Below are 14,215 nucleotides of genomic sequence, written 5' to 3'. Positions count from 1 at the left end.
AAGGCATGGTATGGGTCTATATTGAGCTGGGTTTTTGTGTTATTACTTTTAGGCAAAAGGAATTTTGTACCTTGTTTAAACCACTTAGGTGTTTTCTCTAAATGTTCAACTATATCATTATATGCCTCTGCTAATATTGGGTGCATTACATCGAACTTTTTTAGCCAAAAGATATGCTCTTTATCCATTCCTGGTGATTTCCAGTTCTGAATGTGCTTAACTGCTTCCCTCACATCATTGAGTGTGATCTTACTGTAATGCACTGTTTCAATGTTTCTCCATTTTTCATCCTCTGCTTTTATCCAGGCGGCATTTTTATTATGTTCTGTGCTACTTGACCAGATGTTCCAAAATTTTTCCACTTGTTCATGGTATGGTAGTTCAGAGTTGTTGTTTTTCTCTGACAATTTTCAGTAAAATAATCTCTCATTTTGTTAAAAGATTTTATTTTCTTCTCTTCTTCTGTTTGATTTCTTATATCATCTTAATCGTGTTGTGAGGGCAGCTAGTTTTTGCTTTTTCATTTCTAATACATAATCTGCCCTTTAAGTTTGTATGTGCTAATAATTTTTCCACCTCTTGTTTTATCCTTAATCTGACTTTCCCTTGCCTGTATACTTCTAATTTTCCTTTTTTTTTTGTATCTTTACTATTTTATTTTCAAGTCTTTGCTGCCAAGGTGGTTAACATTTTTGTTCTCTAATTTTGATGTTGTTTATTTTTTGCGAGTTGCTTCTTACAACAGCTACCGCCCCACAGTAGATTAAGTCATTTATTTGTTCAAAACTTAATTTAAGATATTTTATGTTCAGTTTCTTTATTTACCATGTTTATTGGTGTTGAGGTATTCTTTCAATATAGCAATTTAGGTAATCGTGGTCATTGAGGGTGTGCCAGGTCACCATATTTCATTAGAGCTCTTTGGAAATCTTCTCTTACTTCTTCCTCTGAGTTATTCTGATTTATATTTCTCAGTATATCTCTTGATTTGCGTTTGTGGCATGATCACTTACTGCATTCTCATTATCACTGGTGTCATTAACAATATTTGGTGTTAGCCTTTCTGGTTCTTGCGCTATTTGTTAATCTTGCTCACGTCTTTGGTCCAATGTTTCTCTGACTTTATTCTTTATTTTCTCCATCATGTGCGTTGGGATCCGGTTGTTTTTCTCAATGACTCGCGTTTGGTCTGCAATTTGTTGTTCTGTCAGGTTTGAGTACTGCGGGAATTTATGTATGAATAATATAATGGCATCCTGTACCCTGTCATGTTGTTTTCCAATTTAATTGTATAGTAACAGCGCATGATGTGTTTGTTCATTTCGTCTCTCCATTTTAAGTGCTGTCACGGTTTTCCAGCAGGAGTGGTCACAGGCATTGCCTGCGAAGCGCTAACTAGCAGTGGGCTCAATGTTCGGTGCCGTTTTCTTCAAGTGGTGCAGCAGTAGTTACTCTATGTGGCCTGACGCTACTGACTCCATCAGAGGCCATGGGGGGCTGTCGCATGTAGGATGAATGGGGATCAGCTCCTCCACATCCTTGTTCATCCATATTATCCAAGGCTTTATTATTGTTCTCCATTCACATGGGTTTATTTTGCATTTTATACCTACTGGCAGGTAGTGATACCGCCAATCTTGACATGGATTGCAAACGCTGACCAGACACCTGCTCACTCTGAGACAGACACTGCCTGGATTTTGGTCTGTGGGGGGTATTTTATTTCCCCCCTACCCGGCATATCTGCGAGCGTTCCCATATATGTCAACTGGGGATGCGCCTAATGGGGGACAGGAAACTTCTCATAGGTTATTATTATTATTATTATTATCTTGGTATACCTAATCACTGGAGTACCTAATTAACAATTATTGTTGAACTGTGTTTCTGTTGTTTGTATATTTTTTACATGTCAGCTCTTATATCATATGGTAAATATTTATTCAACTGTTTTACACATAGTCATTAAGTAATGTCAGTTTTGAAAAAAAACATTTTCAATTTGTAATCAGTATTTTAGTATAAAATAATAGCTTGTATTCATTACAAAATGAAAAAAAAATTATAGTGGAGAAATTTTGTCTTGTCTCCTTTTAGGGATACTTAAAACAAGAAGTACTGCAAAAAAATTACCATGAAACTTTGAAGCTATAGTGTGTGTTGTAAAAAGATTTTTTACTGCAAAATAAAGGTAGCTGAAGTACAGTTGTAAAAGATTTAAAATTTCCTTCTTGGGCTGGCCACCTTTTCATGATATAAGGGGCATCTTAACACTCAAAAAGACCTGAAATGCACATGTCATTTTAGATTTTTCCTTTTATTGTGTTTTATAGTTACTCCTTTCGTATTTTATAACATTATTTATTTATTTTCATTATTTGGTAAATTAGTGTAACAAAAAATAAATGCATAATGAAACTAATGGAAGAGACATTAAAATTGCATTATAATGAGACATTTTATCATTTATTATCAGATTGAAATCAGCACATAACTTTTTAATTTGAGAAAATATAGTATTTTATCAACAAATTCTTTACTCAAAGTAGGGCAGCACCAGTTCCTGTACCATTCAACTACAGTAGTGCAATGGTGGGATTAAGACGTTTACATCCCACCCAACTAAAATTTATAAACATTTTAAATGCTAGCAGAAATTTTTACTGCTACTTGAGTGACATGTGTTAAACATATTTCTTATCCAGACCAAACTTGTTTTATAAAAAAAAAATTATTAGCATCTTAATTGTACTCTACAAATTACTGGCGCTTTCTTTTCGAATTTTTGTGAATAATGAATGTAAGGATTTGATTTGTATTTTCGTATTTTTTCACAAAAAAATAGATTATGTTCTTAAACATTCTTTAGCAATGTTTAGTTAACTGCTTTAAGAACACTAGTATTTACTCAAGTAGATATACAATGATTAATTCTCTGTACTGACAGTACTGTTGCATGCGAATGAGTAGTTGTCACTTCCCTCAAACTACAGTTTAACCTTTTATACACTGTAGAGCTATGTTACACTTTTAGAAAACTGTGAAGAACATACCTGCAGTTAAAAGCATTTATATTGAACTTTGTTTTGTATCATTGAGGTGGAGTAGATTGAAAGATTGAATTTAGGTCATTTATCCTAGAAATTTTTTATATAATTAATAATCTAAAGCCCACATTTTAAATAGATAAACCATTAAAAAAAAAACAAAAAACTGTTAATTTTATCTAGCTAGTAGAGTAACTAGAAAATTAAATTGAAATTTCCTGCTGTTCAGTAGTTTTCAGTTACTTATTGATGACTGTTTTGCTTTACAGTAAAAATTGTAAAAAAAAAAAAAATTGTTTATAAATTTACAGTAAATTCCTTCTTTCATATGAATGCTCTCTTTTTAATAAAAACTTAGCTTTATTGGAACTTTTATATCTTTTTTCTTCATCCACAGTTTGAAATTGAAGGCTAGTCCTAGTAATTTTCTGTATACTTATCATCAGAGAGTTCATGTGATCTTATAATATTATTTATAAAAGCTGTGCTAAAAATAGTAAGACCACCAAATATTAGGTTTTACCTTTATCTCTTAACAGCTATTTTACTATTGAAAGTGTAATAACTGTAAAATTACATTCATGGAACAATTTCCCATTGTTATAAAAAAAATTGATGTGGACACTACATGACTTCCTATTAAATTACATAGGTTTTTTATATATTTATATTTTTTTCATAATTTTTTTATTCCTATTCAATTATTATTTATTGTAAAAAGTTTTTTACAATTATTAGTATTACTATTACTCTAATTTAATGGATTCAGGAATGGTTAATGGATATTACCATTAATCCATTTGGATATTTCCAAATTTGAAAACCGAATTTTTTTGCGGTTACAGTAATAATGTTCCTGCTTATTTCCTGGGCCTGGGAGATAGTGAACGCCCCTAATAAATTGCTTGTTGCTTCGTTTCAACATTAGTATGCGATATCAAAGTTTCACCTCCTTTTATTGTAGCTAAGCAGTTAATTTCCTGTATTTTGGTAGTCCTGGAAAAAGTTTGTTGTGCAACTAGATGATTTTACTTTGTGCCCATTTGTCAACATTTTTGGCATATCCCTAGTACGAAACTTTCTGTAAACTGGAGCTGAAAATTATGTAAATCATGGTACAAAATATTTAGAAATTCTAATAATTTTGAAACTGCCAATTGTCTGTTTTTCCCTTCTTCCAAGAAATCATTTGTGATTACATACAACCACTACATTCTTTGTAATAAACATTAGCCCTACTTGAAGCAAACTACACAATTTTTTAACTTATCTTCATACTTAACATTTGTTTCATAAACATAGCAAATTTCTTTCTGAGTTTTTGGAACAGATTTTTTTGCTGTTAAGAAATGAGTAATAGCTTGAACTTCATCTTCATGAACTGTTTATTTTACCACCCATTTCAATTAGGTTATGCATGACAATTAATGGAAACATGATCAGACTATTATCGCCCACAGATACTTACAGACAAATGAATTGCCTCACACATCCTATATACTTCTAAAATGTAAATCTGTCATAAATTTAAAACAGCTCTACCTAAAAAATTAAAAATGATTTTAAAGATAATTTTAAAAATTAAAATTGAGGAAAAACCATTTTTAATGCAAGGTTCCATTATGAGAAGGGATTGGGTAGTTATGAAGACATAAGGGACAATAAATTACTATTCTAGTATATACTGCATTTGGGTATTGAACTATTAATTTTTTGAAATGTATTTGTATTGCTTGTATTGTCATCTATTTTGTGTTGTTAAGACACAAATATATAATATTTGTGAATATAAGCATCCAGTATTTTAAAATGCTATAATCAAATTTGGTTTTAAACAGTTTACAATTGCCACTCTTTCTGAATATTATCTTTTGCAATATTTGTTGCAAAACATACCTTCTCTATTATTTAAACAATTACTCATCCAATTAAAACTACATATGACGGTTTTTAAGGATTAGCTTATAAAGTTAAAATTAATGAAATTTCAAGTTCTACCTTTATCTTAAGTTTACATTTTCTGAAAGTGCTTAAGGAAAATGAATTGCTTTTTACCATTTCATACAATTAGTAGAATTAAGAATGAATAATTGAATTCCATTTTGTTGCTGTTGAATTATGAATTGTTACTTAACTGCGAATTAATTATTGCAAAAACAATTATAATTATTATTATTTTAAACATATAGTAAATACAAATGTCATTTTTATTGATACACCCTATTTTAGCTGTTTGTAGCCTATATATTCTCCCATACTCTCTCTCTCTCTCTCTCTCTGTGTACACACACACACACACACACACACACACACACACACACACACACATGATTGAATGATGTACATGCAGATCATATGTGATGTACACATGCACACAAATGGCACATATTCAATGTGATGACTTTCCATTTTCATAATGTGTTTTTTCACTGTCTATCAATAAATCAGGTGTTATCTATGAGTAAGATTATGGAAACTGGTTAAAAGTTGTGTAACATTATTTATACTGGTATGTGTTGTCTTGGTTTGATATTGGAAAAATATTCATATACTTAACTCACTCATATTTTTAACTTAACTTTCCTTTTTTTTTCAAAATTATGAATTTAAACCATCAAAGATCATTTTAGTACTGTTTTGAAAACATTAAATAGTTCCTTCCCATTTATGTAGTATTTTTACAATTGTAGCAAATATATTATCAGTATGAATGAACTGGCTATTCTTCAAGATTGAGTTTAATTCAACTGTATAACTTAAATGTGGTATATTGTTGTAACTTGTAATCAAGTGAACTAAATAAAATGGTTGCTACGTTTGTTTTTCAAAGTAGTTTTTTTTTTTTTTTTTTTTTTTATAAATATACTTTAGAATGGTTTAATGCATCTGCTTGGTAAGGTGGACAATTAAAACTGAATTGGACTAAAACTACTTTGGATTTCAAAAAAATTGGAAAATAAAGAATTATAACAAAAAGTAGAAGAATGGTAGGGATAGAAGACTTAGAATCAATTATTCATATTTAGACAGAAGAAAACTGTCAATTTTTGTTTGAATGCAATGTTTATTATCTGATACTGGAGTGAGTAAACAAGTTAATCTGGAGAAAATTACTGCTTTTTTTAAAACTAAATGTGAAATAGTTTTGTAAACAATTTTACACTCAAAAAATCATTATAAAATATTTTATTTAAAATCAAACATCTTTACTTCTATTAATATTTTATAAATTATTAATTCTAAAACAAAAAAGTATGTAGAATATCAAAATTTGTTGTAAATGGTTTTGAGAGAATAATATAATATTGTTTTTCAACTTATTTAAAAAAACTGTTTAGCATAGTATATTTGTAAATGTGAATTATTTTTTAAAACACATTGTTATTCTTAATTCTAATTAAACATTACTTTTTATTACTAATTCTACTTTGTGTTATTCTTAATTCTAATTAAACATTACTTTTTATTACTAATTCTACTTTGTTTGTATTGAACAATGATATGGTACAACTTGCTGCTAAGTAGTTGTTTTCTGCTGTATATTCTTTTTTAATTTTTCTTGTCGCTGTCTGTATTATTTCATTAAAAAAAATTTGAATGATGTTACACTGTTAATTTTTCTTCCCCTTCAAATTAGATTTAAATTTTTGCATTCTGCAGGTTGGTTATATATTCACCTCATTGGTTACATTTGTAGCAACTTCGTTCTTCTGAAAATTTACATAATGGTTATTAATTTATAATGGTTATTTTGGTTTGAAACACAAAAGTGAATAGGAGTTATTTATGCCACTTGATATTCTTTAGACAAATTAAGAAGTTAACGTTTTCTATGCAATTCATTAAGTCCACTGTACTGTATTTATAATTTAATCCTTGTCTGTTTGAATGGATAGACTGTTAATACCAAACTTGGATAATTGCTTTGTTGTAGAAATGTGAAATTTTGACAGTCATCAAGATATACGTATTGTAAAGAATTTAATTAATAACAGCATTTTATTTTTTCAGGTTTGCCGGAACATACATTAATATGGAACAAGAATTTTGTTTACGTTGGAGTAATCACAAATCGAATTTAACTGATGTCCTTAGTAAGTTTTTAGAAAAAGAATCTTTAGTTGATGTTACTTTGGCTGTGTCTTGCGATGGAGAAGATGAAAATTTTAAAACTTTTAAAGCTCACCAGACAATACTTTCAGCTTGTAGTCCTTATTTTGAAAAACTGTTCCTACAAAATAATCATCCCCATCCTATTATTTTTCTTAGAGATGTAACTGTTACAGAAATGCAGGCACTTTTACATTTTATGTACAATGGAGAAGTAAATGTGAAACAAGAAGAAATAGGTACAGTATTAAAAACTGCAAATGCTTTACAGATTAGAGGACTTGCAGATAATAGAACTGATACTCCTAGGAATGATGAGGCCCTTTCATTACCAAGTCCTATCGAACAAACTCGGCTTCCTTTAGAACGGCGCCATATGAGACCTATTTCTTCTCCTCCAGAAAGGAGAAAAAGAAAAACATCTGGAAGTAGTGATCTTGTTCAAAATCCTGTACCTGGTAGCAGCTCAAGAGAAATGTTTTCAGAAACACAGGTTAGTGAATGTTATTCTATTTTGTTGACTGTGTATTTTAATCAGTTTATAGTATTTTTATGATAATAAAAGGTCTAAGGTTTCTGGATTAGAATTTGATTAATAAAAACTATTTAAAAGTATATTATTTTTGAGTATCCATTTTTAACAGTTAAAAAAATATACAGCGAAGCAGACAGTTGTGTGCAGGACATATATTACCTTTTTTCTTCTCTTTTATATTAGCTCTTTTCTATTAACATTAGGCTTATTCAGAAACTGAGTATTCTGCAATACAATATTTTTGACTATTTTAAATGGCAATAATTCTTTCCAAGATTAAAATTTATTAATTTTATTTAATTTCAGACAATTTCTTTAAAAAATATTTAGCATACTTATAAATATTTCTTACTGTATACAGTACAAAAATGAATAGTTTATATAGTGCGTTCATTTTATTTTGCATTTCATTACACTTATACTACAAGTCCACTATGGACTGTAATATACTTGCATTTGATTTGATTCATGAAATGTAGTTATGCACAACTGGTAATGTCTTACAGCAAGTGTAGGAAAAGTTCACTATTTTCTTGAAGTCAGGTCTGAACCCTTTGCACCATATTTTTTGACATCCTTTGTAGGACATCAGGGCTAATGGAATTTGTCTCTGCAGTGATGGCTTACTCTAGGTCTTGTAGAGTATGTGGGTTTGCTCGATATACACATTTCAAAAAATCCCTGAGCAAGAAGCCTGATAACAATAAGTCAGGGGACCTAGGGGGCCACAGTCATTTTGAGATCATGCAATCACCAAACATTTCTTCCAAAAATTCCATGTTGTTTTTGTTGTCCCATCTTTTTGGAGGTAACAATAGCGTTCATCAGGCTGGAGAAGAGCTGCAAATTGTATAATTACGTTCTTGTATGCCAGACTGTCAAGGGTTTCATAAAAAAAAATTGGGCCCACTGTTCATCATTGAGAAATCACACACCAAACCCTTTACCTTCTATGAGTGCAGTGATGATTCATGTAAGATGTGTGGATTTTATGTTGACCAATATCTATTGTTTTGACTATTGATAAAACCATTAAGGTGAAAATACACCTCACCATTACCACCTCACCTCACCTCCTCACCTTTTATTATTACCACCTCACCTTTTATCTCACCATTAAACAACACATCCAGTGTGCCTATACCATTCATTACTTTCCACCTGGTTGATAAACTACAGACAATGTCTTATTCTTTTAATAGTGCCTCAGGGTTTCAGTTTCTGTACGCAATGTATTCAGTATGCATGTAGACCTAGTTTCTTTGTTGCCTTTTGTGCCCTCCTGTATCATATTCCTGTCTGTGATGATAATTTACGCAAACTTTACCTTAGAAACTGTAATGCCCATGCCCATGCCTCATATGTATTAATAAATTATTATTACACTCCCCCCATCAAGTAAGGCATAAACTGAATGACCACTTTATGTAGATATTGCATTTATATTTATATGCACTTATAATTGGTATACATCATCATTAAATATTAGGCCTATACTGTACAAATTATAATAATTAATTAATAGCTTAGTCAGTTTATACATATTTACAGAATAGCTAAGTAATTTTTTTTCATGTTGTTGCCTAATATTCCAATATTAATGTTTACTTTTACATTTTCAATAAACTGATTGAGTTTAATTCTTGGTGTGTTCTGGTATGAATGGTACAGTTATTTCCTTCTATAATGTGTGGCTAATGTAGTTTTCATTAATAACAAAATAAATATGTTAAATATAAATATTAAACTACAGCTTCTGGATATTTTTCAGTAGATTTATAAAAGTTCTCTTTTTCACACTAATATGCACTACATTACTAATACATAAATATCCAAATCAAAGTATTGTTTTAGCCTAGATCTAGATTTTCACCCCAATTTTTTGTAAAATGAATGTATTGAATATTAAATTGTTTTTAATATTCAATAGAGATTTCTCTGTAAATTGGCAGAGATTTCTCTGTATTAATGCCTTAATGTTTGCTAGGTAATGGTTGGAATACTCACATTCATTGAGCATATAATAAAATTGTTGAACATATAATAAACACAAATGACATTAAAACTTATAAAAAAAGCAGTAGGAAATATATAGACATTTGATAATAAAGTTGAAAAAATAAACCACCCAAGACCATGCATGCTATACAATGATTACAGTCTACTAAAGTCAGTAAGTGTGAGTTGACAGTGGTTATTATAATTATTATTTAATTTATAGACACTGGAAAAAATCAACGATATAATATTACCATAATGATACGTTAGAATTACGAATTTAATGAAGCAGCTGTTATACAGTATTTTATTCAGCTATTTTATAGTACCCTAAATTGATTTAATGTGCTGGATGTTTGCACCTGCACTGGAGCACAGAATTGTATGGTTATACAGGGTGATTCCAAGAAACGGGAAATTAAAAAAATTAAATAACGTTAATGAAAAATTTTTTTTAGAAAATGAATTTTATTTCATGTAACAAACAAATGTTGCAATTTTAGGATACATACATTTTAGTTAATTTTTTAAAGATGACATCTTGCAGGTGACCTCTTAAACGTAAACACTCACGAAGTCTCTTCGTTAAATTGTTCATGGTTTGACGTAACATCTCAACTGGAATTTCCGCAATTGCTTCTCGGATCTTTGCCTTCAGTTCTTCCGTTGTAACAGGTCTACTGTGGAACACTTTGCTTTTAAGGTGAACCCACAAAAAGTAATCGCAAGCTGAGAGATCAGGCGATCTGGGAGGCCATCAAATGTCATCATTTTGTGAAATGACATGTTGTCCAAACAATCGGCATACAGCTGCCATCGATATTCGTGCAGTATGTGATGTTGCTCCGTCTTGTTGAAACCAGGCTGTGTTAAGAATTGGTGGAAATCTCTTTTGTTGTTCCACAACAAAGGTTTCAAGCATGGCTACGTAATGAGCCAACGTCACTGTAATTGCAAGACCGTTGTCATCCTCAAAAAAATAAGGGCGTATAACACCATAAGATGACATAGCACACCACACGGTCACTTTCTGGCCATGCAACGGACGCTGGTGTAGCTGCGTAGGATTTTCTTGTGCCCAGTATCTGAAATTTTGCTTGTTAACAAATCCACTGAGGTGGAAATGCGCTTTTTTGATTCGTCATCCACAGTTCGTGAATAAACTCTTCGTTATCATTTATCTTCTGAAGCATTACATTACAGAATTGTGCTCGCACAACTGCATCGTTCGGTTTCAGTTCCTGGACGATCTACAACTTGTATGGATGGAATTGCAAGTCCTTCACTAACATTCTTCGAACAATTGAACTATGCAATTGTAAAGATGCTGAGAGACGACGGATTGACCGATGTGGACTTCGTGTGACAGCATCTTGTAAAGCTTGAACATTCTGTTGTGTACGGACGGTTCGCTCATGGCCTGGAGGTTTCTTTTTCATTGCCGAACCAGTTTCCTCAAAATTAGATATCCGTGTTTTAATTGCATGTGCTGATGGAACATGGTCGTGCCGTCCCAGATTAAAATGACGGCGAAATTCTCTATGCGCTCGCTCCCTCCACACTGTCATTGTTTTTGTAAAACGCTTTGATAGCAAATGCACGTTGCGTACCACTCCAAGGATCCATGACAACTAAATGGCAGGTTAGGTTAGAGAGGCTGGCGCCACTTATCAAGTGGTACCAATCGCCCACGGCTACCAACACAACTTTCAAAATCTCCCGTTTCTTTGAATCACCTGTATATGTGAAATCCACTTCATTTAGTTCAACACTTTTGCGCACTTTCAAATGGGCTGACATAGTGATTGATTCTGGTTCACTTTTTTCTTATTCTTACATCATTTTTAATAAGATGCATGCTGAGCAAAATATGAAAATAAACAACAAATCTTGTTCCCTAAAATACTTCTGAAAAATCATTTTATATGTGGATTCGGCTATATTTTTCTGCATTGAAAAACTCAAATCTGTTTCAGCAAATAAAGCCTGACCTACTATTTTTTTAGACGCTACTGTAAAGGAGAAAGTATGTAAGTCTCATGTGTCTACTTATTGGAACTTATTTGTGTATTCTTATCCATATTCAGTTGTTGGGCATAAAATGCAATGGGTGTTAGCTCCTTATACCAGCATATTACTAACAAAGGCAGTCTGCCACCTTACATTTATTTTTTCATTCTTTTGCTTACTTTTCTGGGGCATGACTACATCATTTAGCAAAAAAGTAAGTATTTTATTTTGTCAGGTTCATATCTAAATGTTGGATCCGCTTATATAATTTCATATTGTGTATTTTTGCTTTTGTAAGTAGTAGTTGGTGCATCATTTATCCAGAATTATCCACTGGTGGTTTCCTTATTCAAATGAGTTTACAAAGCTGTATTTCATTTAAAAACAGCAGCAAAAAACCTGATAAAATTGTTTTAGCAATGATTGAGCTGAAATAATGTCTTTTCCAAATTAGGTGTAAGCCTAAAGCTTATGAAAAACATTGAAGTCAGTGAATAAGATAACATGTAATTTAATAACAGAATTATTAATCATATTATACTGCAAATACAGTAGGAATTAAATAGATAATATATAAATATAGACAAAAATGTGGGTGGTTGAGTTAATGGGAGAACATCCTTTACCAATTAGTTATGCATATAGTGCATATATGTAGTAAGAATCCAAGATAAAATATTTGTTTTAATTTTTAATCAGATTGTGATTTTGATTGCTGCAAAGGTTTCAGTTTTTTCAGTTTATGACATAATTGAGAATTATTTATTTTGTAAACAATTTGACTATGCCATGGATTTGTTGGACATTCCCATTCAATGATAATTGTGTGCACATCACTACTTCCAAAAGCTTTGAGGACAGCAATCCAAGACCTATCAAGAAAATGTGATGACGTAATCCTTTTTTCTGATTTAGAATTTGCAGAACTGAAGAATCATCTTTGCTATGTGGTCAGGCAACTCTTCAATACCCTTTTCAGTGTTTCAGTTTTGCAACGATTTGTGCTTCTTAGGAGTTTTCTCCTAAGATTTGTTGTTAGAACAGAAACATTGTTTTACAGGAAACAATGTTTCTGTTCTTCACTAGTTTATACAGCACCAAAATTAGATGATAAATTTTCAGATTAGGTGACCTAGATTTGCTTTGGTTTTACTTTTTTTATAAGAATTGGAAGATTCTACAAATTTCATTATAGCATTTAATTTGGTGTTGAATTAATAAATGGATAGTAAAACTACATTCTTCTTTCTGTTTATTGTTTGTTAATAAAAAATCTTGCCATATCTGCCATATTAGTTGAAAGTTGGCGCAAGAAATCAATACTCTTGATTTCTTGCGCAAGAAATCAAGAGTAAATATTTTATTGTGATTGAAATATATAATATTTCAATTTAAAAAAAAAAAATCCATAAATCAAAATAATCAAAATAAATTGTAAATCATGAATCCAATGTAGTACTGTTGTAGAATCTGTATAAATGGATTTTGTCAAACTGTATGTTTAAGGCATTAATTACCGTAATAAACGACTAAGTAATAAACTATCACAGTCTTGGAAGTGTAGTATGTTTTAAGGGTGCCAATTTTGACTTTGAACAAGAACTGAGCGAATCTAACTGAAGCTGAAGCTCTTTAAATTTAAAAGTCCTATATTAAATAAAAATTAAAGTTCCAACATTTAAACAGGAGCAACAAAAAAGTAAACATTTATATGAGTATTTAAAAATTAAATAAGTCATTTATATAACCTTGAGTCAACATACTGCCCGCCAAAAATCATATGATATATGAATTAAATTATGAATGATAACCTGAATCATACGATTTTTATTTTAGACATGATTATTTTGCAACTATAAATGAGTTAAATAAAAAGTACAATTTTTAATGAATTGTTTGAAAAAATAATAAGTTTAGTTGTATCTATGGATAATAAAAGATAACATATTGACAAACTAATTGTACAAATGAGAGATTTGTGTTTTACGTAATCATAATGAAACTAATATAGTGCATAATTTTTATAAAAATACAATCAAATGAAACCAATGTTTGAAATATATAAATTGATAAAAACATTACAAAAAGAAAATATATTATTTGAATTAATCAAATGTGCTTGGTAACAGGCATAATTTATGAATAGATCTCCTTAATAGACCATTAGCTGTTTGTAAATCAATAACTCTTACAAGATTGTCTGAGCCTGGATAAACCTGGGTGACCATTCCTTGTTTCCAATGCATGGTTGGAGAATTTTCGCTGGTAACAAAAGTCCCCAACACAAAGATTGCGCGATGGAAAACACCATTTATTGTGTTGTTGTAAATAATCCTTTGACCATTGCCTCCAGATAGATTGGTACAAATTTTTGTAGTAGTTGCCAATGGCCTAATCGATTAATTTGTATTAATCGAGATCAAGTAAGGAAGTGAGTGGACATCCAATAAGAAAGTGTTCCAGTGATAGTGGCTCTAAATCTGTGATCATTTGAAATAGGGAAGATAGGATGGGA

At 30.9% G+C, this 14,215-nt stretch overlaps 1 protein-coding gene across 15 annotated transcripts in view; it reads left to right on the top strand.

Annotated features, from left to right (window-relative positions):
- The window catches only part of LOC142334408 (modifier of mdg4-like), a 288,350-nt gene that overhangs the window by 17,800 nt on the left and 256,335 nt on the right, over positions 1-14,215 (top strand). For all 15 annotated transcript variants that reach the window (XM_075382407.1, XM_075382485.1, XM_075382414.1 and 12 more), the window contains exon 2: positions 7,059-7,650. In XM_075382407.1, coding sequence (XP_075238522.1) covers positions 7,081-7,650 — 570 coding nt within the window. In that variant the 5' untranslated portion in view covers positions 7,059-7,080. The remainder of the gene's footprint in view (positions 1-7,058; positions 7,651-14,215) is intronic.

The sequence above is a fragment of the Lycorma delicatula genome, chromosome 1 (genome assembly GCF_047948215.1).
Source record: "Lycorma delicatula isolate Av1 chromosome 1, ASM4794821v1, whole genome shotgun sequence".
Lineage (NCBI taxonomy): Eukaryota > Metazoa > Arthropoda > Insecta > Hemiptera > Fulgoridae > Lycorma > Lycorma delicatula.
This window is presented reverse-complemented; position numbering and strand designations above follow the sequence as displayed.